General features: G+C 41.2%; 3 protein-coding genes and 5 non-coding genes across 8 annotated transcripts; 2 read left to right on the top strand and 6 right to left on the bottom strand.

The window, feature by feature from the left end:
• Positions 1-514: 514 nt before the first annotated feature.
• pbk (PDZ binding kinase) lies at positions 515-5,104 on the top strand. Its single transcript, XM_070926170.1, has 7 exons — positions 515-585; positions 1,247-1,414; positions 2,003-2,142; positions 2,459-2,628; positions 3,040-3,169; positions 4,426-4,626; positions 4,750-5,104. The coding sequence occupies exons 2-7, from the start codon at positions 1,248-1,250 to the stop codon at positions 4,980-4,982; spliced, it is 1,041 nt and encodes a 346-aa protein (XP_070782271.1). The 5' UTR covers positions 515-585; position 1,247; the 3' UTR covers positions 4,983-5,104.
• Positions 5,105-6,464: 1,360 nt separating this feature from the next.
• Positions 6,465-14,572, bottom strand: esco2 (establishment of sister chromatid cohesion N-acetyltransferase 2). Its single transcript, XM_070926182.1, has 15 exons — positions 14,491-14,572; positions 13,450-13,517; positions 12,615-12,745; positions 12,026-12,341; positions 11,583-11,898; positions 10,998-11,095; positions 10,721-10,826; positions 10,436-10,511; positions 10,304-10,346; positions 9,826-9,967; positions 9,457-9,588; positions 8,928-9,017; positions 8,636-8,779; positions 7,731-7,915; positions 6,465-6,722 (listed from the first exon to the last, which is right to left on the bottom strand). The coding sequence occupies exons 2-15, from the start codon at positions 13,500-13,502 to the stop codon at positions 6,590-6,592; spliced, it is 1,965 nt and encodes a 654-aa protein (XP_070782283.1). The 5' UTR covers positions 13,503-13,517; positions 14,491-14,572; the 3' UTR covers positions 6,465-6,589.
• Positions 14,573-15,230: 658 nt separating this feature from the next.
• ccdc25 (coiled-coil domain containing 25) lies at positions 15,231-18,959 on the top strand. The gene is made up of 9 exons (XM_070925871.1): positions 15,231-15,393; positions 15,525-15,572; positions 15,701-15,740; positions 15,894-15,945; positions 16,222-16,297; positions 16,490-16,593; positions 16,697-16,899; positions 17,222-17,267; positions 17,653-18,959. The coding sequence occupies exons 1-9, from the start codon at positions 15,369-15,371 to the stop codon at positions 17,680-17,682; spliced, it is 624 nt and encodes a 207-aa protein (XP_070781972.1). The 5' UTR covers positions 15,231-15,368; the 3' UTR covers positions 17,683-18,959.
• A 388-nt stretch (positions 18,960-19,347) lies between these two features.
• Positions 19,348-19,420, bottom strand: trnaa-agc (transfer RNA alanine (anticodon AGC)). The gene has a single exon. It is a non-coding gene; the product is annotated as a tRNA-Ala (tRNA).
• Positions 19,421-19,496: 76 nt separating this feature from the next.
• trnaa-agc (transfer RNA alanine (anticodon AGC)) lies at positions 19,497-19,569 on the bottom strand. Its single transcript has one exon. It is a non-coding gene; the product is annotated as a tRNA-Ala (tRNA).
• An 866-nt stretch (positions 19,570-20,435) lies between these two features.
• On the bottom strand, positions 20,436-20,508 carry trnaa-agc (transfer RNA alanine (anticodon AGC)). The gene has a single exon. It is a non-coding gene; the product is annotated as a tRNA-Ala (tRNA).
• A 391-nt stretch (positions 20,509-20,899) lies between these two features.
• Positions 20,900-20,972, bottom strand: trnaa-agc (transfer RNA alanine (anticodon AGC)). The gene has a single exon. It is a non-coding gene; the product is annotated as a tRNA-Ala (tRNA).
• Positions 20,973-21,371: 399 nt separating this feature from the next.
• Positions 21,372-21,459, bottom strand: trnay-gua (transfer RNA tyrosine (anticodon GUA)). Its single transcript is given in 2 exon segments — positions 21,372-21,407; positions 21,423-21,459. It is a non-coding gene; the product is annotated as a tRNA-Tyr (tRNA).
• Positions 21,460-21,494: the final 35 nt, after the last annotated feature.

The raw sequence follows: 21,494 nt of genomic DNA, 5'->3' as shown, positions 1-21,494 counted from the left end.
TCTAGAAGGGGGGGAGAGTGCATTGTTCCTTCTTTGCAAACTGGACTATTACTATAAAAAAAAAAAAATACTCTCTTTTCATTAGCTAAGGCAAAGAAAAAAGCTTTGGAGGAAGCAACATCCTTCCAAATCAAGGAACAATGTTGATTACTGGAAATGTGGCCATGTGGCAACATTACCATCATCAGCCTCTAGTGAAAGATTGTAGTTCATTATTGTTCATGTGCATCTATCAAAATCTAATGATTTGTTGATGCTTAAAATGTATAATCATTCACTGACCTCAGCTGGTGAAAAGTTGTATTACACCTCAAACGGAATTTAAATTGTGTTGAAATAGTTTTCGGGTAAACCGTGTGTTCCCTCTTTATATCACAGTATTTAAATTACACTATTTAAAGTCTTTTCAAACGAAGAAAAGTGGTACTTACTTCACGCTATCTTGTCATTTCCAAACGCAAACGACATGCGTTCAGTTTGTCCCTCTGCGGCGCCCGTACAGCCTGGTGCGACACAAGCAACAGTTTGAATGTTCGGCGCGTTTTAACTGCAGCACTTTTGTTATAACAGTGAGAGAGAACGCAGGTAACGTTACATTTATTGACTGCAACTTAAGTCAGACTGTCGCCATGTTAACACCATTAACTTGAACAAATGATTTAGCTAGTTTCAAAGCTAACTTTGCGGTTAATTTTTGTTGTCCTGACGTTAAGTTTGGTCGTTACTGTGTCTCCTCCATTGGCTAAATATTCACCTATATTGTTGACAGACAAGTTGTCTAACAGTTTGTGACGTTTTTTTTTATTTTAATCGCCACTAATTTTGCAGCTGCCAATCACTGACACTATTTCTCCATTTTGACGTAAACTTTTGAGGCTTTTTACGTTACATCACAACGCCATTATGCCAGCCTTCATTCAAAATGTTGCCTTTTATTGTTGTTTTACGTATTCATAGACAAAGATAACTTAAAACATACATAGTGGAATATGATATACTTTAAACTTTAATTCGGCTTATATCACATACATCAAACACTACATAATTCTCCAAAATATTACATTTTAGAAATAAAATCATGTTAGCAACATGACATAAGCCAATGAATCCAGTTCACTTCATTTGGGTAACTCAGTGGTGTTGCTCAGTAGATTCTAACCTTAAACTGCTCAGTTTAGTTAAATGTTATGTGTTTGGGTCATTAGCTGTAACTCAATATGTGCTTTCCCGTGTTTTCCTATGACAGAATGGCCTCCCATACCATATGTAACGATGAGGGCGCATTCAAGACCCCTAAAACCGTCCGAGCAAGGAGCATCGGAACCAACGGAGGGACCCCGATCACCATCCCTGCTTCGCCTTTCATGAAGAAGTTGGGCTGCGGCACCGGAGTCAACGTTTACCTCATGAGCAGGTTTGTAGTGGTCTCTTATTAAGAAATACATTGTTTATACGTCGGTTTACACCTCATCCACCATAGATCTCCTCCTTTCTCTTCTGTCCCTTCCCCTTTATCCAACACGTCTGTGCTGTACTCCTGTCAGTTTACGGTGGCTTTGTTCAGAGGGATCTGTTGCAGTTTATCATGTGTAGTTCATTTAAAGAATCCTGTGGGCAGGAGAGGACAGCTTCTGGAATGTACATTTTTATTGATTTTATTGCCTAGTGTATTGTGAATGCATACTGGATGACAGTGGATACCCTAAACATTTGTTAGTCATGATGAATGAGGTATGTGCTTACAATTACCAATGTTAAATTGCCTAATGTGTATGGAGTTTCATGCATTCAAATAAAAATAATTTGAGCCACAATATTTTTTAAGCTTACCAGGACTTTGCAAATCCATCTTTCCATCAGTATAAATTACAAACAATGACATTGTTCAATAGTAGTGTTTCCCAAGCCACTGCACAGACAAGTTTTCACGTCTGTGTGTGTGAATCATATTAAAAACAGATCACCCTAAATGTATTGTCGTTGATCAAATGTTAAATCTTAGGATGGGGAAGGTGAATGCGTCTCCCTGGGCTGTCAAGAAGATCAACAGTAGGTGTGCGACCAAACAGGTGGCGGTTTACCAGAAGCGCCTGAATGAGGAGGCGAAGGTCCTGAAGGGAATCGACCATCCAAACATTGTTGGTAAGGCACGGCAGCCGGCTCACAGTGCGACGCTGATATATTCTTCAGAAAAGATCCAACTTCATTTTCATCACTCTTCTAAATGTTGAAACATGCGGGGGAGGGGAAAAAGCAATTATTACCTTGCTGGTCACTTGCTAAAGATTCAGGTTGAGTGGACAAATATGGCAGCAATGGCTTGTTAGTCAGCTCATTTTAATTTCACATCAATCTGGTCACAAGACATAGAACATAGAACAATACATCGAATGAATACCTCATTTTACATTGTCTTTATTTTGTTCGGCTGTTATCAGTTTATTTGTAATGTATCCAGGGTTTCGTGCCTTCACCACGGCCAAAGATGGATCAAAGTGTCTGGCCATGGAGTATGGAGGGGAGCAGTCCCTCAATGACCTGATAGAGAAGAGGAGAGAGGACGGCCTGAGAGCTTTCCCCGCTGCCAACATAGAAAAAGTTGCGCTGCATGTCGCTCGCGGCCTTCAGGTAAATCATGGACTCTCCTCTCCCTGGTGTCGCAGCTGGATCAGATACAGTTCCCCTTGGTTAACTTCACACCTGTGTAGTTTCATCACAGACTTTGCATTTATATATAAATTAAACATTTTACTTTCAACCCTCCCCGTTTGTCTCGCTGTTGAGTGACGATTCAAGAGGAATGAGCGAGTGATTCATGTTGATTTTAATATAATATCCATGAGAAATCACAGACAAACCCCCCTCACCAACATCATCTGGCGTCGGTGGTTCATTGTTTCCCTAATCATATTTGTCTCCTCTCAACATCGGCCGTCTTTTAATTTAATTTAATTTAATTTTAGAAATGAACAAAATAAACACAGGAGGACATCGTTAAGCCCTGAGTATCAGGAATGCTTTGTTTCTGTCTCCCTACAGTATCTTCACAATGAGAAGAAGCTGCTGCACGGCGACATGAAGTCATGTAATGTTGTCATCAAGGGCGACTTCGAGGCCGTCAAGATCTGCGATGTCGGCGTGTCTCTGCAGCTGGACGAGAACATGAGAGGTAGTCTTTGTGTTCACCATCAACCAAGTGGCTTCATGTGAAAGTACAGTATATGCGCTGTACTGCGCGTGATGGGGTGGAGAAAGGGATAGTGGGAGGAAAATGGCCTCCCACAGTGCTCACTGTCTGTGCACACAACAGCTGTAGCTGCGCAGTGGGTGAACAGGGAAACACATGGCACTCAATCCTACAGTTTTGAAAAGGATGTTGTGCCTGTATCTACATTTTATTCACACAGTCGCACAGATGTGCATATATAAGCCTAGGTAGAGACATTAGACAGTTTTGAGCCTTAATATAGTGGAGATTTTGATTGAAAGTCAGACCCGAGACAATCAGCCAAAGAGGTTTACGCTGAGTGGATATCACATTTAGCAGGACAAATATTGTCCAGGGTTGACTTGGACGCATTTTGCATTTGGCAATTTCCTGAAACAGCTGGGCACTGAAACGGAGTGCATGTTGGGGAGTACTTTCAGCACCATGTTCATTGTAATGAAGGAACACGTCACCCAGTGCAACCTTGCGGCTCATTTAATGTGTTTTTAATAGTTTTTGGAAAACAATAGCGGTCCGAGGAACAGAGGAATAAGTTACTGTGGATCGGACGATGGAGGCACAGACAACATGTGTTAATAGGTCTTTTTATGGGATTTGTTGACAATAAGAAAATATAGAATATCACCGGACATATCCTTTAAAATTGTGCCATTAAAAATAATCTGCTTTTTGATCACCTATACTTCGTAATATGAAGACATAAGATGCTTAAAATGTATCTGATAAACATTACACATTATGTTTATGTAAGGGCCGTATCAGCAAACTGATAAACATGTGCCAGCTCAGACTGTTTGTGTGAGCGTGTACAAGTGGGATTAATCATGGATTAAAGCACAGAATTGGCAGAAAACATTTGTTTACAGCAGTTGATTATCTTTGTCTCTGTGCTCCGGCAGAAACAAAACTTCTCATGCTTCGACTCCTCTCATGCATACATGTCATCAGCCAGTGGGGGTCTCCTCCATTTTGGGTTTCATCTAAAGTAATCGCAAACGTCTGGATCTTTGTTTGTTGTTGCAGTTATAAAAAAAAAAAGGCCCAAAGAACATGAGCTTTGTGGGGGTTTTTTTAAAATAGAATACGCCTTTGTAGGAACACAGGCAAATTGAATGTTGTTGTTTTGTTTTTCTTTTAATTGTTATCCAGTCCAATTTAAGTTTTATTAAAATGTTTGCCTTCTCTCTGTCCTCCAGTGTCAGACCCGAAGGCGGAGTACATCGGCACAGAGCCGTGGAAACCCAAGGAAGCTCTGGATGAGGAAGGAGAGATCACCGACAAGGCTGACGTCTACGCCTTCGGTCTGACCCTGTGGGAGATGATGACGCTGGCCATGCCTCATCTGGAGATGCTGGAGGACGACGACGACGACGACGATGACGATGAGGAGGATGAAGGTGAGACGCAGAGCACTGCAGTTCAAAAACAGAATAGGCATGCCTTAGATTTTAGACTGGAGATGTTCCGACATTACAAGCAGCTACATTCAGACCATCAATAATCCTGCGTCTGTATTTCAGACGACTCGCTGGAGGAGAGTTTTGATGAGGACGCCTACTACGAGAAGCTGGGGACGAGGCCGGCGCTGGATGTGGAGGCTCTGGGCAGCTCGTACTGCAGGATGGTGGAGCTTTTCTGTCTCTGCACGGAAGAAGACCCCAAGAAGAGACCCTCAGCCGCCCAGATAGTCCAGGCTTTAGAGAGCAACGCCCCGCTGGATAAAACGCCCAGTGAGGTTATTGTTATCGACTGATTGACTGTGATCTCTACACTGTACTCTTTATCTGTCATTTGTATGTCTTTGTATTTTCTTTTTCCCCCATGTGTAAACGTTTTTACTTTCCTTACCTCTTAATTCTTCTTGAAGCTACTCACGTATGGGTGTCCGTTTGTGTTTCTGCACTTGTGTAAACTTTGTTTCTTGATCCAACTCTTGAGCTATACTGTGTTTTTATTTTTTTATATCTTTCATAAATTCTCCTGTCAGGTTGCTTTAGTATAACTAGGTTTCAGAACACTAATTCAAGGGATAAATCAGACGTAAATAGAAATTATATTACAGTACTTTGCAAAAGGAAACTTGGCTTTAAATCAAACAGTGTTCTAGTAATGTTAGAGGTTTGGTCTTTAACCCTCTACAGAAAACATCTCATTTGTAACATGTTAGCAGATCTAACATACCTAAGTTTTAAAAAAAACTGCACCGGTGTAACAATCATAGTTAAAAAGAAAAGTTGTACATTTTGCTTATTCGCTTTCATGCTGAGCTACAGCGAGCAGCTGGTTATCTTAGCATAAAATCTGGAAACAGCTAGCCCAGTTCTGTCAAAAGGTAACAAAATCCACCTACTAACAACCTCACAGTGACAAGGCACCAGGAAACGACTGCTCCCGGTCCAGAAATAGTCTTAAACAGATTAAACCAACAAGATGTAAAGTATAAATTAGTGAGCTTAAGAGGTGCTGGTAGAATACTTTTGTTACCTTTGGGCAGAGCCAGGCTAGTTGTTTCCGATCTTTATGCTAAGCTAACCGGCTGCTGGCTCCATCTTCATATTTACCATACAGATATGAATGATATCAATATTTTCATCTAACTCTTGGCAAGAAGGCAAATAAGCAGCAAATCTTTCTGACCATTTCTGAAACTACAAATAGAATCAAATCAAATTTGTTACAGTCACACAGATGATACTCCCATTTTCAAGAAACACATTTAGGGTCTTAAAACAAAGGCAATATGTTTATTAAATGTATTTACAAAAATAGGACGCCCCTAAAAAAAAAAATTATGGCATCCACCTTTCAACAGATCTATCAAACATTTTCCTTCCAAAATGTCCAGAAAACCTCAAGCTGGTAGCATGAAGAAAAAAAACAGTTCTGAACATTTAAATTAACGTATCAGAGGAGGTTTCAAGTTTTCTTTGACGCAAAAGACAAAAATGATCCCAACAAATCCTCCGATTTGCCAACCGAATCAAAGCAAGCAATGCGGGTATTTTCAGAAATGTAAAATATGTTCAGTCACTGCAGTTTGAAGCAGAATATAAACATCTAAATAGAAAGCACTGCCAATATACACACACAACGTTCAACAGTAACTTATGCAGTACCGAGTATAAATACTGAGTGATAACAGGTGTATCATGAACCTTTAAAAACCTACTTAATCCTGAACACAGCATGTATTATTATGCAAGTGAAGCAACAAGCTAAAGCCTGGACTAGTCAACAGAACAAACCTGAACAGTTCTTGCTTTGCATATGAAAGACAATTCAACGATTGCCTGGAGATCTGTTAAATGTGTGATACTTGGTTAAAACAGCGATGCATCTTTAACGTATTTAATTCTTTCTTCATGCGATGAAGTTGTAAACCAGGAAGGTCGGTGTGTTGGAGTACTTGGTTGCGAACAGTTTGCCGTCAGGTGTCGGGTCAGAGAAGGCGATTTCTTCCTTGGTTAGATGACTGCCGTACATGAAGGTGCTCCTAAAGACAAAACAAGGAAAATGTAATTATTGGGAGGGGAGGGAAGAATAACTATATTTAGAGATTTTCCCACGTGTAGGAATTCAGTGGTGTATATGGCTCCGCTGTGGTAGTCATGGTGTTGTTGGGACTGTTCACTGTCACAGAGACCTTTCCATTGCAGAGTTTAGGGAACTGGCTGTGCACGGCTCTTAATTGCAGCTAAATGTATGTTTTATGTGAAGTGTTTTTAAACAGTATGGTTCCATTTTAAAAAGAGTTTCAAGGGTTCAGACTAACTTGGTTTAGCAAATTGACATCAGGCAAACATCCCCATCTTCAACAAAGAGCACCACACAGACGCTTTGCTAAACTCTGCAACGGGTGCCGCTGGCTATTTGTCATATACAGCATGTGAATTAAATAGTGTAAATTAGGACATTTATTAGCAGCTCGCTGGTAATGATCAACATCAAGGCAAAGAGTCTGAAACACACGTTTGGTGACCTTTAGACTGTTCTCTCTATTCCAATTTTTATTTTCGTAGCTCTGGCCTTCAGTTCTATATTGTTATTATTATTATTGTTGTTGTTATTAACATTATAACATTGTAGTCACCCATTTAATTGTTGAGATCTTGGAAGACAGCACTGTCGCGAATAACAGTCCAAAGGGGCAACATAGGTTTGTTTTATTTGGAAAAGAAAACTAAACTGTAAACAGTTACTCAAACTTTCCATTGAAAACATTACAGTTTACACACTAACTCGTGGTTCAGCTTGGATTTTACTCGTGCTTTTCTTGTGATAATTTGCAACATTTTACCTGCGTCCTTTTTTTGTTTAAAATTAAAAAGCAAAAAGTACAATACTATCATAACTGAAATAACCAGAGCTAAAAAAAAAAAAACAACCAAATTAGCCACACAAAAATGACCACAACACCACATTAACAAAAAAAAAAGAAAAAGAAAATGGGAGTCAAATGTCTTCTTCGATAATAAGATTTTTGTTGAGTGTGCCATTGTACCTGACGGTGTCGAGCATGCGGGTTGCGATGCCCTGGCGTCTGGCCAGACTGAAGACCCAGATCCGACTGATCCCGCACAGAGCCTGCTCTGGGACGGTGGAGCAGCACCAGGCCCGGTGTCGCTCCATGAAGTCGTCCTTCGTCATGTCTTTGTGTCGATCCGGCTGCTCGAGGACTCTGTACGCCTGGAGGGACAAAAGGTGGAGCGACCACGTCAGCGTCGACACAAGGCACCGATTATTTGTATCCAACAGACAGCAGCAACTTTGTTATTTTCATATTTCTTTGCAACAGTTGCTGCACATCAAGTCTTTCTGCTTCCTCACTCAGGAAGCTGGTTAGCGGACTCCCAATGTAATATATAGAGAACTGTTTTTGGACTTTATCTGCCCACTTGTAAAAACTATTTTCTGCAACATGCTGCTCTGTAATTAATTTAGTTATTAGATGATGGTCTAATCAGTTGGCTCACTCCTTCAATATGTGGCCTTTGTTGCCTCTGTGAAAAAGTGTAATTTCTTCTGATGTTGGTGGTGAATTGCAGGTGAAGTGAGGTGCATGTACTATAAACCGCTGCAAGTAACAAAAATAAATAAATAATAATCACTTGATGCTTATAGTAAGTAGAGAATACAGTTGACCCTAACAACATCCTGTCTATGAAGAAAGTGGTTCCTAACCTGGGGTTTGGGGACCTCCCAAAGGGGTCACAAGCTAAATCTTCAAATAAAACAATGACTAACTACACATAACCTGTCGACATGTTGCCGGTGTGATGCAGCGTTGCAAGTAGACTCTGCTCGTTTCAAAAGGGTCAAAAGGGTTGGGACCACCGTGTGAAGGTCTTCGCGGACAAACACCACAAGAGAATATAAAAACACGCGCACAAACATCTCCAGCCCTACCTGACGTATGGGTTCAGCGACGAGACAGCCCACCACCATGCGCTCCGTGTTGATGAAGAGGTAGGTCTTGGCCTGAGTGGGTCTGCTCAGAGTCACCTGCTGGAAACCCAGCTCGCTGTCCGCTACACGCCGCACATCCTCAGCCTGAAAGCAAACGCACAACGTAAGGGAGGCATGAAAAGGCAAAAGTAAACACAGATTTGTGAACAGGCGATATGTTTGACTTGACAAGTGACGACGTGCTGTATGAACACGTACACATTAAGACAGAAGCTGAAGTGCAAACACGCACCTTTTTGATGGCGTACTTGGGATCGTCTGGCATGACTAGGAGAATTTTCCCATCCCAGAACTCGGACACCACCCGCTCCTTCTTCCAGCCCTGGAAACACAACAGAGGGAATGGGCTGCAGTCACAAGCCAACAACTCCGAGCAAACTCACCTCCCCGTGAAAAACAAAGTCGAGCCAGCAGCAGATCTCTGCCAAACCACTTCAAATGAAAACATGTCACTCAATAATGTCGGTGGAAAAAAGGAAAGCGACTGAAGGGAAGTAAATAGTACAAGTTAGATAATGTAGTAGTCACCATCATAAAGAATCATGATAGTGCGGTTTAATCAGGATTGGTAGCAGTCTATTTTCTGGGTACTGATGCTAATACACGTAGCTTTTCCTGATAAATACCAACTTAACATCAAAACAAATAATAAAAAAAGCACCACTCACGTGTACATTGAGTTGTAAAGGACCACTTGCACTTCTACGTGTAAGTGTCTCCATACTAGAGAGTTCAGAGAGACTGAAGGAAGGAAGTTTTACCACAAATTTGATGGAGTCGAGGAAGCGCTGGTGGAACTGGGTGTGTTGGAAATTGTCCTCGGGATTGTCTGCGCTGTACACCATCCCACATGAGCTGCAGGTCGCAGCTCCAAACTGCTTCTGGCCTGCATCCTGATGGGGGAAAAAATAAAGTCAACACACACCGGAAGACAAATACACCAAGGTCAAATAACAGAAGGCAAGATGACACGTTAAACAAAAAACGAAACATGGTATGACTTACTCATCTACCCCCCTTCCAATTTACTTTTTGCATATACTGTAGTTGGCATTAATATTGGCACAAAAAAATGAACCAGCTTTAATGCAAAATATCTGCAGAACACCAGAATATAAACATTAACGTACGATGATGAGCTGGTCGTCATCCTGTTTCTCTCTCCTCCTGCGAAGAGGCCGCTCTTTGGCCGAAGTAGTAGTCTGCAGTGACGTTGTCTGGCCAGAGGGGGTGCTGCAGGACACTGGTGGGCGCAGAGCTGCGTTCTTTAACCTACGGGACCAAAAAAAATAACAGAACCTACTGTAGTGTTGTCTGGGTTAAAGCAAAAGACTTGGACATGGTATTCAAAGTGACCAAAGTAATAAGATGCAAAAGCTGATACCAGGAGCTATTTACCATCAATGTATATGAACTTATTAGAGATCCCTTCACTTATCCCCAACTACCCCCCAAGTTTTGACCATCTGCTTTTGCCAGAATCTCAAAGCTTTACCTCTTTACATGCTGGAAAAGTACAGTGCCAACTTCCTGTTTTGTGTCGCACCGACGTCTCTCATCGTGCCGTGTTAACTGTTAAAATGTTGATGACTAAACAGACTGTCTCACCTCTTGGAAGCAGAGCCAAAGATGGGATACAACGCTGCAGAATCTGAGGAGAAAAATCAAAGAAATACATATTTGGAATTCATGGGACACGATTGATATTTTAAACATCAGAAACGGTGTGTGTCTGTGCACCTTTGGGTGGGCTGGCAGCAGCGCTGGTGGGACTTATGTTACTCAGGTCAAACTCGCCGTCTGTCTGAGGAATATCCTGAAAGAAGTACAGGTCAATATTATGAGCAACAGAAATTAAGCTTCGCTGAATAACTTGAGGTCAACCATCATTATCATTCAGCCACAAATGTCTTGTCATCATTAAGAACTGCAGCTAAAGTAAACTGTGATAATTGAGTTTTTATTAATTGAAGGACCACCAACCCCCCCCCAACAATATCTATGAACATTATACTTCTGCTGTACCTGAGTACTAAGAGGTAAGGCTGCAGAGGCAGGTGTTGGAGTCCTTGTCAACATAATCATCAGCTCCTTGGTGATCCCATATTTCTCCATCAACATTTTAGGAGAGCTGCAGGGAGGAGATGACGGTTACTGATTTTTGTATACAAGCTTTCGGCCGAGAACACAAAATTGTACACAGGACACCGAATATGGTGCTCTGTCTTGTCACACTTTCAAGACTTTTCAGTTCACGTTTGTTCTGTCCAAATGTTGGAACAATTGAAATACAGTAAAGCACCTTAGTGGCTGTGGAGTTTCAGGCTGTTCGATAGAGTCCATCCAGTCTGCCGGGTCAAACTTTGCTCTCTGCTTGGTGCTCTGCTGGTTCAATCCGGTCTGCAGGAAACAACCAGGGCAAAATAACCTTCACTTTGTGTTTATAGAGCAAAGATGCACTTATTATGTATTTTCATTTTCATTTTGAAATGCCTTCAAAGAAAAATGAAAAACTTTGACTTGTTGGGATGGAACACCCCACTTCAAAAAAATCAAGGCTTAAATAAAGGCTTTTAATGTACACTAACTTCTCTTCTTGCTCTGCCTGCGGACTGTCTTTTAAAACATTAAAAGCATCAACGGTTAGCTGGAAGGAAGTTGTGGATTTCAGTGAGCACAATGACCCACACATAATGCAATCCAGCTTTGCCGGGGATACAGAGTTCTCTTGATGATTTGAAATAATGGTGTGAAGAGCGCTGCCTAACGCCACGTTCTAGTGGGGGCGCAATTCAAAGTTAACAAAATATCAAGAGATGACATGATATGTTACATGTTGGTGATAACATAAGTGTGTGGGAGTATAAAACACAGTGGTTCCCCTCACCTCGTCTGGATGTTTCTGCTGTTGCTTCATCAGCGGGGCGGGTGGCTGCGGCTTTGACTGCTCACTCTTTGCCTGTGGCAGGTCGGCTTTGCTTTTCACTGGGACTGAAGCTGGCCTGGTTGAGGATTTCGGTGCAGATTTCTTATACATGGATGTGGGTTTCTTCCCTGTACCGAAGAACGCAGCTCCTACAAAGATCTTTGGTTTGGGCTTCAGGCTGCTGAAAGTGATGGTGATAGCTTTCTTGGCCTCTGCTGGCTTGGTGCTGCTGCTGGCGGGAGCAGCGGTTGCTGTGGATGCCGGTTTGGCAGTGACACTGTTGAAACAAATGGTGCAACAAATGCAAGACAGATAAGATTTCTTGATGTCCAAGAAACTACAAAAATGGTGCCAGAAAGCTGCAGAAGCACCAACAAAACAGCGATGACTGAACTGTGACAAACCTGCTGTTAACTTTAGGCAGCTTGATCGCCTTTGAAGATGTCGTGTAGCCTTTGAAACCCATCTTCCCCGCATTACTAGATCCTGCTGCCACCTTTTTCGTCTTGCTGCCTCCTTTAACATTCTTCTTCTTCTTCTTCTTCTTCTCCTGGGAAGGAGGGGAAGCAAGAAGAGGAGGAGGAGGAAGAGGAGGAGATGGTAGAGACTCCTTTATCGCCTTCCTCTCAAGTGGAGTGAGATAGCCGGACTTCTGCTTGCCGTAGAAGGAGCTTGTAACCATGGATGATGGAGATTTACGGGGTGATTTGGCTGGAGAGTCTAAAAACAAAATGTAGATAAACTGATAAAGATGATATATATATATATATATATATATATATATAAATAAAGGAGGAAGAAGAGTAATTTGCAGCTTGTCCTAACTCTACTTACTCAATGCATCTCCAAGAATCTCACTCATCATTAGTCCTTAATAACCTTAAAGGCTAGATAATAGGAAGCACCCTCAACTTCAATCCATATATCATATTTTTTTTACTTAAAAGAGTCACATATACTGACCCAAAACCTAAACCATGCTTTTCACCCTACCTGCTGGTCTAAGCGGGGATTTCTGTGGCGAGGGACAATTCTCCTTGTCCAGACGCTTGACTGGCTTCTTCCTGGGGGATCTCCTCTTTACGGGGTACGCCTCCTCACTCACCCCCTTCTTGGCCGGTTGACTGGAGTTAAGGTAACAGAAGATCAGTCACAATGAGAGATGAGAAATAGAAAGTCAGTGCCACCGATACAACACAGCTTTTTGAGTTTCCCCAGACGAAAATGTCTGTTCAGATTTGAATAAATTCCCATGTTGAAACTGAGTCTATGCAGCAAAACTGTACATGGCGATGCGATTATTAAACAAAATGAAGCCAGAAATATCAATACCAGAATACTTTTATTGAATTAAAATATGAACCAATGAAAGATGAGCACATGAGGATACATCGTATATCAAGAACTGCGCCTGTTTGTTATTATGGTTGAGTACTGTTGGAAGTGTTTTATACTAATGTTTATATCGTACCCGAGTTTGAGTACCGATACCAAATTGATACTGTATTTTGTTTCATTTAACAAAGAGGCCACACACAAGAACACGCAGCTGTAGGAACTTTGCCTAGCGTTAAATAAAGGAATTTGGCTAATTTTTGACTTAAATCTGGTCCTATCTGATCAAAGAATAACTCAACAAAATTGCAACTCGTAATCATTATTCAACACCAGCTTTTGGTAATTGATTGTAGTTTTTCCATAACCCCTGCTATGGACATTTCTGTCTGTACCAAAGAAGTATTGAGGTTCAATGACTAGCCCTATGTGTTTCATCTCAACCACATGTACAGTACATTTTGAGAGTAAACCCAGTGTGTTCACAACTCACCTGTCAGAGTCCAGAGGGGCAAGCTTTCTCTTCCTGGTAGTAGTTGGCATCATTTTCACAACCCTCACCTACACATGGAGCAACATTAGCAGCCGGTGAAAACAAGGGGAATCATTTACCCCTTAAAATATTTGTAATGTCACAACTTATTGTAAAATTGGATCTGCAAGAAAATAGATTGCTATAAAAGAATTGCTTCAAGCTAAGCTAGCATATTATGAATAATATCAATTTTTAAATGATCACTAGGCCTGTTGCCAGGAGTCAGGTGCAGGATTGCAACAAGTAAGTTTTGCTCAAGTAACTTAAACACAGTAACATAAAATGTCCACACATTTTTTTTTAACTCTTATAAAACTAAGACCTAATGCTTCTGTAACAAATACAGCCGCCTTAAGCAGTGTCACAAACCTTCCTATTGGTGGTTTGAACAGGTCACAGACCGCAAAGCATCTCTAGTCCATTTCGATGAGTTTGCTGATAAATAGCCAGATTTTTAACAGAAGTTTGGCGTGGCTGTCTCAATGCCAGGGTGCATGGGGTGTATAGAGGGCGGCCACCCCGGTAAACTACACCCCGAGACTGCTGGTATATTTGGATATTGATCAGCTCTCTCAATTTAACGTGACGCCTGAAACGACACCGAATCTCATCTCGTCCGTGCACAAATGTGAACGATATCGCCATGAACGTTATCTTAGATTAGCTTAGCGTTACATGTTAGCTAATGAGGCGCTTATTTAACACCTAAAGCCCAGATGAATGGATAATTGGCGGGATGATTAGCTTATGCAAAAGTGACTGCCTCAATACAAACTAACATGCCGATATCGGACAACAATTCCGTGGAAGTAAACCAATGCCGAAAGGTTGTTTCTGTTTGTTTCCATGTTTGTCTTATTCTTATAGGTAACTAATAACGTGATATAACCATCAGGCAGCTGTGTGACGGATAAATGCTTCTTAACATAACGTTCGTTTTCCGCAAATACGCCATTTCTGAGAGAAACACGCAACAAGTGCACATATAATGTATCTTACCGAAGTCGTTTCTGTCGTGCTACATAAAACAATAAACGCTGATATAAAGTTTGAGTTGCTGGCGGTTCTCCTGCTTCTTCTACCCGCGTTTCTTCTCTGTGTTTTGAACAGCGCGCGCCAGTCTCAAAAAAAAATTGCACAACCAGCCGGGACCGGAAACGGAAATAGTATCTCCTTTCTTGATCGAGTTGCTACAATAAAAGCGTAGAGGGACTTCTGGTCCTTCCCTTCAAAGTAAAATATCCTTATTTAGTAAATGGTCATTTCTGGCAGTCTATAGAAGCTTCGTGTATATTATGTATGCCAAATGAAAATTGCAACGTTACACTTACCAACTCTATAGATAGAATACATTTGGGTTCAACCATTTTTTTTTTTTGATAGAAAGTACGGAGATGATTCATTTCAGATGATTTGAGGAGTCAACAGAATCAGAATCAGCTTTATTGGCCAGATATAGAGTGCAAAGACTGCTGGAATATATATTAAATGATTTGTGTAGTAGCTTACTTTCTCTACATGAAGTGGGTGAATAAACTGTGACTAAAACGCTAATACCTTGTCAAAGCATGTGGTCCCCGGTAAACAAACACTAGCTGGGTAAACAGCTATCAAAAGCATACACAGGAATTCCCAAATTCCACACTCCCAAATTATGGTCAAGCTTTTATTTTGTAGTAGTAGTGGTAACTCTCTGCAGCTTGACGCAGCTAGTTAACAACTTCCTGGGTCAACTTATACATGCGAAAAAAGTGACAGCAGCAACGGTCAGTGGGCACACGGCTGGTTATATTCCGTTGTGTTCGTCATTAGCGTTAGCTTTCAAACTTTATACGCTTACTCTTCATCTTTCAGTGGCGAGATTTAATTCACGTACAATGGTGTTTTACTTCACAAGTGCCGGTGAGTAAAGCCACAGCAGGGCTAGCAGCAATGCTAGCTGGTAGCCTGGTTAGCCAATACCTTTATGTGTTTCGTGCCAGCTGATGTCGCCGATTCATCCAGTAACTATCTGTTTCTTGTTTGTCCCCCAGTGGTGAACCCTCACTACACGATCTACATGGGAAAAGACAAATATGAAAGTAAGTTCGTTATCGTTGAATCAGACACACACACACACACACACACACACACACACACACACACACACACTTGATGCTGAATGCTTTTTGTGCATCAGCCCTTAACTTAACTGGGATTGTTTTTGCAGATGAGGATTTAATAAAGTATGGATGGCCTGAGGACATCTGGTGAGACCGCCCCCCCCAGTATTTTTCATACTTTGCCCCCTGGAAAAGCTAGTGTTTGTTTAACACTTGGAAGTGTTTCATCAATTGTAATTGTTTACAGTGTCTTGTTTTGAACTGAACAACTGGTGTGGTGTTTTTTTTTTTCATGTCCAGGTTTCATGTGGACAAACTGTCTTCAGCTCATGTTTATCTGAGACTGCCAAAGGTGAGGAGTCAACTCAATGAGCCTGAAATACTGACATTTAAGCACACAATCGTGGCTCGAGTCCTGCTCATACGGTGTTGAGATTGGCTGCTATTTGGCCCCTGAACGCAGCAGACATTTCCCAGAACCGCCTTCGGGGTGCGCTGTTGCTTTCAGCAGAATTTGCCAGATCTCATTGATCCTCGAGTGCAAAAGAGAGAGTAGTGAGATGATACAAGTGGGGAAGACACTGTTCAAGGATCAACCAAGCAGTTTGACTGTGCATGTCTTTTCTAGGGTCAGACAATAGCAGAGATCCCCCCGGAGGTTCTGATAGACTGTGCACAGCTGGTGAAAAACAACAGCATCCAAGGTAAAGATCGTCATGTCATTTGTATGATTCCCCTGATTGGAATCAGGAATCAGCCAAGAGCAGCTGATCAAAGTGCATGCTGACACCTACCCTGAGAAATCATCCTGTCAAAGCCTCTTTCTGAGGTTTTTTTGTGAATGACGCATGCAGTACATTGTGTACATTAAAGCCACCAATGTCGTATGCTGTCAGGCTGTAAGATGAACAACATCAACGTGGTTTACACACCGTGGGCCAACCTGAAGAAAACTGGAGACATGGACGTAGGACAGATCGGCTTCCATCGACAGAAAGAGGTCAGTATGAAAATGGCAGCAGTGAGCTCCATCATGAGTCTGTCCTCATCGCTGATAACAGATCATCAGTTCAGGTGTTTCACGCCGGCGCTGTGTTTCACAGGTGAAGTTGGTGGCGGTGGAGAAGAAGATCAACGAGATCGTAAACCGCCTGGAGAAAACAAAACAAGAACGCCTCCCTGACCTGGCGGCGGAGAAAGAGTCGCGAGACCAAGAGGAGAGGAACGAGAAGAAAGCTCAGCTCCAAGACCAGAAGAAGAAAGAGAAGGATGAGCAGAAGAGGAGGAAAGAGATGGAGGAGCTCAAGTAGGTCAACATTGACCTTCTTCAGGATTCGTATCTTTGGAGATATTTTTCTTAAAAGTTTAGATACTTTATTTGTTTTCTTTAAAATTCTTTTAGTAGAGTTTATTGAACAAAAAGAAGTACATACCTCAGTATTGTGAAATAGTTTGCTTTCCTATACTTTACTATGCTATACATTATGGAAGGACACTGTGTGAACACCCTGAACCTTCCAAAACACTTCTACTAAAGCCAATCATTTGAAACTGTACTGCATACTTGGAGTTTTTATCAAATCCTCTTGACTTTTATCCATTTGTTATGTTTTGGTTTCTCTCTCCAGGAACTATACTTCACTGATGAAGGATGAAAACATGAAGACTAACGAGGTGAGGACAGATCGAGACTTCTGTATTTTGTTTAGGATTTCACAGACGGGCGAAATCGAGGAATCTGCTACATTTTATTCCGTAGAAATCAGGGTTAGAATTAGTTTCAAGATAAGGGCTTTTTATAAAAGTGTCACCGAACAGAGACGTATCACAATGTCTTTTCCTATTTCATGGTATGGGTGAATAAAAAACAGACATAAGGCATACTGTTACTTAGATTAACAGCCTGAATGCAGCAGAAAAGAAAGTAGGTCATGGACGCTGATTGCAAAGAGTTATGAGATTATACAGAGAAGTCACAGTGGCGTCACTGTACTTCAGTCAGGGAAAGAAGCTCTCTGTTCACCACATTAACTTGTGCTTCGCTGCATGTCGTTTGCAGGACGGCTATGACTCAGACGACTTCATGTGAGGGGTGAACGCCAGGCAGCAGGCAGACAGAGTCCTCCTCCTCCACTCAAGCCTGCTGCCAGGATGCTCCCCTGCTGCTTCAGCTTGCTGCAAATCTGTATTGACATGTGGGGGGGAAAAGAAAAAAAAAAAAAAAAGACAAATACATACCTGGATACCTTTTGCTTTTGGACGCTTGGAGCAATGAGGGACAGCACCAGGACTTATTCCACATGCTGATTGGTTCAGATACTGCTTCCAAGCCAAACCAAGCTGGCTGGCCTCTTCATCGAGGGACGACACTGCAGGAGAAACACGGGACAACACGAACGCTGAGGATCATACGCTCAAATAGCAGAACTGTGTTTGACTGGGTTTTCATGATGCTGATGTATGTTACAACTAGTGTGTGGGTGTTTTTTAAAAACCCTGCAAGCCCACTCTTTCTTCATGATGTCATTTCTCTGCATGTCAGATTTTATTGAACACAATTCAATGTTTGAATTAAACTCACACTTGTAGTTACTTATGTTGACAAGCCCTTATATTCTTTTGCAAAGCCACTGTCAATTAAGTGCAGAACCACGGTGTACGGAGCCACTGAAGTCCTGAAAGACTATATTTTTTAACTTGTGTGGGCTCCGTCCAACGATTATCTTCATATAACGCCTGTCACCTTTCCTAAAGCCTGAGGTGATGTCTTTAAATTGCTTATTTAGTCCAACTAACTGTACCATCCAAGGAACCATCAGATGTTTGGCATTTCTGATAGAAAAAGATGATTTTAACATTTAATAGATTATCAAAGTAGTGCCCACAAGATAGTCATTTGTGCGCACAGGAAAAAGTACATAATTTAGCCTTTAAACACACCTCACAGTTGACTGAAAGGTCAGGTAAAAGTACATAAGAGGACCTTGAGTAAAGATTAGTTTTTTTTGTCAAGGGGCCAGTACCTTCACATGTTGTTTCACATAATGTCATACTAGATTTTGAGGTAATTTAGTTTAGTTTACTTCAGTTGCCAAGATATTATGTTTCTGCTCTTCCTTGTTTCAAATCAGAATCATAGTACCAAGATGATTGTTCCAAATACTGTGTCTATACTAGTAAATCTAAGTGTTGGCAATCAGTCGTTTGTGTATTTTAAAGGATGTGATAATGAGCTGCTCTAAGGGGAAAAGGATATTGTGATGTCTTGACATTTTGGGGATAAATGTTTTTCCTGAACATCTGGAATGTAGCTGTTATTATGACTACATGTGCAGCCATTTGGAATAAAAAACACTTTCCCCTTTATTTTTTTCGTCCCTGAAACTCTTTCCTACATTGAAATGTATTCATCTCAATGGACAAATAAGTAGGTAATTAAGGTGGGCTCCTATTTGCGTGCAACTTTTCTGGGCCTTTATATCAGTAGTTTTCCTTTCTCAGAAACTGTGGGACACAGAGGTAAGTTTTCCTATTTCTACCACCATATATGATCATTTCATTTATATGTACAAATTTCCGTTCCCACGTTCCAAGATGACAATAATTAACTGCTGTTAATGGTTAATTTCGTCCACGAAAACTGTTGTTTTTTTTCAATTGCAAATTACATGCAAATTGTGATGATTGGTTTGTCGTGTTATAGTGCTATTTTAAGCATGGTCATGTTATTATTGAGGTCGAGAAATAAAGAACTTGGAGGATGCGGGCATCGATCCCGCTACCTCTCGCATGCTAAGCGAGCGCTCTACCATTTGAGCTAATCCCCCACGATGCACTGCAGATTTTGACGTCACAAAATATAGGGACGGAAGGATGAGATGGTGGGCGGAGAAATAAACAATTTGGAGGATGCGGGCATCGATCCCGCTACCTCTCGCATGCTAAGCGAGCGCTCTACCATTTGAGCTAATCCCCCACAATGCATTGCATTCAATGACGTCACAATATATACCTTTATCACGGGAGTAGCCAGTCCTTACACGCAGTAAAGTAAGAACCTGCGAGTACCTATTTTGTAGCGCTATAAAATATCCATCTAATTCGATTCAATAGAGTTTCCTCTAAGCCGTTTACTCTTAACGTCACTTTATAAACGCAACAGGAATTAAGGAATAAAGCATTTTCCATTTTTATGACACTTCCAATCCACTACAAGATTCAACATACAAGATTTGAACAATTTCCCCCCGGGGATCAATAAAGTATGTCTGATTCTGATTCTGCTTCTGATTCAAACATATCAGGAACATTGATGCATTGTAACAACTTACCCAACAACTACCCAACAGGATATAAAAAATAAGTCTAAACTTAATTTTAGAATGAATTAAGAATTAATTAAATTAACAATTAGATATAGATATATATAGTAGTAATTTAGCTTTTAAACACATCTCTCACAGTTGACTGATTCAACTTCAGTTAAAAGCAAGTAAGTGATTGCTGTCAGCAACTATAACCTCATTATTTATTCTCTATTTATATTTATACTTGAACTGTGCACTACTGATTGAAATTACAATAATCCGTGCAATAATTCACCAGTGCAATACATATATACGTACATATACATTGTTATAGTATGTTTGTATTTTCACTTAAATATTGTAAATGTATATATTTTTATTTTTTATATCTTATATTTTTACATACTTCTCATTTCTAACTCTATGCTACTTTTTCTATTCTTGAATGGGAGCACCTGTGACTTGTGCAATTTCATCCCGGGGATCAATAAAGTATTTCTGATTCTGTTGTCTTTGAGGTAAACAAGAAATAACTTGGAGGATGCGGGCATCGATCCCGCTACCTCTCGCATGCTAAGCGAGCGCTCTACCATTTGAGCTAATCCCCCATGATGCACGGCACATTTTGACGTCACATTATATACGGAAGAAAGGAGGAGATTGTTTCAAAGAGTAAGGAGTAAGCAGGACTTGGTCTCTTTTTGCACGTGTGTCCAAACGTTGCTTGTATGGTACTTTGTCAGACACCTATCACTTTATTAGTACGCTGCTTGTTTTGTATAAAACGTTCTTGTTACCCCAGCACTCACGAAATTAGCTAACATTAACGTTACAGGAATAGCTGTTAAAGCTACGAACTCACCATCTGGAGGGTTATCGTCTTGGTGTGACGACGTCTTGTAAAGCAGAAAAAACTTTGTCAGGTGGGTGGAAGGTAAAGTGCTTAAAGTGCTATTTCAAGCATGGTCATGTTGTTACTGAGGTCGAGAAATAAAGAAATGGAGGATGCGGGCATCGATCCCGCTACCTCTCGCATGCTAAGCGAGCGCTCTACCATTTGAGCTAATCCCCCATGATGCATTGCAAGTAATGACGTCACAAGATATACATGTATCACGAGGGTAGACAATCCTTAACCTGCGAGTACCTTACGCTATAATCACCTATCGGATTCGTGAGGTTACAGGAAAGAGTTTTATACTGTTAATTACTATGACCTTGATTTTTAAGAATGAGTGAAGGATGAGAAGAGGTCCGGTGTTACAGTGAGTTCTGTCACCTGTCTCATTTGGAATTGTGCCTAACGCTAAATGTAAACACTAAACCAACCGCTAACTATCTGCTAACTTTGGACAATCAAGCTAGCTAGCTGTTTCCGTTAGTAACAGTATGCAAGTATAACGATAGCTTGCTAGCGCGGCTACCTACACACCGGATAGACGTTTTTCGTTGGCGTTATGATTAAAAAATTTCCTTCGAGCCGGATTTGAACCAGCGACCTAAGGATGTCTTATGATTGTCTCTACAGTCCTCCGCTCTACCAACTGAGCTATCGAAGGGGATGAGAATGATGGTGGAGCATGGAAGTCATATA

This window comes from Enoplosus armatus, chromosome 19 (genome assembly GCF_043641665.1).
Source record: "Enoplosus armatus isolate fEnoArm2 chromosome 19, fEnoArm2.hap1, whole genome shotgun sequence".
NCBI lineage: Eukaryota > Metazoa > Chordata > Actinopteri > Centrarchiformes > Enoplosidae > Enoplosus > Enoplosus armatus.
Note: the sequence above shows the minus strand (reverse complement) of the source record. Positions and strands in the feature narration are given on the sequence as shown.

Bases quoted from the DNA above. Each gene is read 5' to 3' on its own strand.
- pbk (XM_070926170.1), top strand. From the start codon at position 1,248: ATGGCCTCCCATACCATATGTAACGATGAGGGCGCATTCAAGACCCCT. The intron at 2,143-2,458 runs GTAAGGCACGGC...TAATGTATCCAG, and splicing joins CGACCATCCAAACATTGTTG to GGTTTCGTGCCTTCACCACG. The intron at 3,170-4,425 runs GTAGTCTTTGTG...TCTGTCCTCCAG, and splicing joins GCTGGACGAGAACATGAGAG to TGTCAGACCCGAAGGCGGAG.
- esco2 (XM_070926182.1), bottom strand. From the start codon at position 13,502: ATGATGCCAACTACTACCAGGAAGAGAAAGCTTGCCCCTCTGGACTCT. The intron at 10,827-10,997 runs GTGCTTTACTGT...TCCTCCCTGCAG, and splicing joins GAAACTCCACAGCCACTAAG to CTCTCCTAAAATGTTGATGG. The intron at 8,780-8,927 runs GTGCGTGTTTGC...GTTTGCTTTCAG, and splicing joins CCAAGTACGCCATCAAAAAG to GCTGAGGATGTGCGGCGTGT.
- ccdc25 (XM_070925871.1), top strand. From the start codon at position 15,369: ATGGTGTTTTACTTCACAAGTGCCG. The intron at 15,946-16,221 runs GTGAGGAGTCAA...TGTCTTTTCTAG, and splicing joins TTTATCTGAGACTGCCAAAG to GGTCAGACAATAGCAGAGAT. The intron at 16,298-16,489 runs GTAAAGATCGTC...GTATGCTGTCAG, and splicing joins GAAAAACAACAGCATCCAAG to GCTGTAAGATGAACAACATC.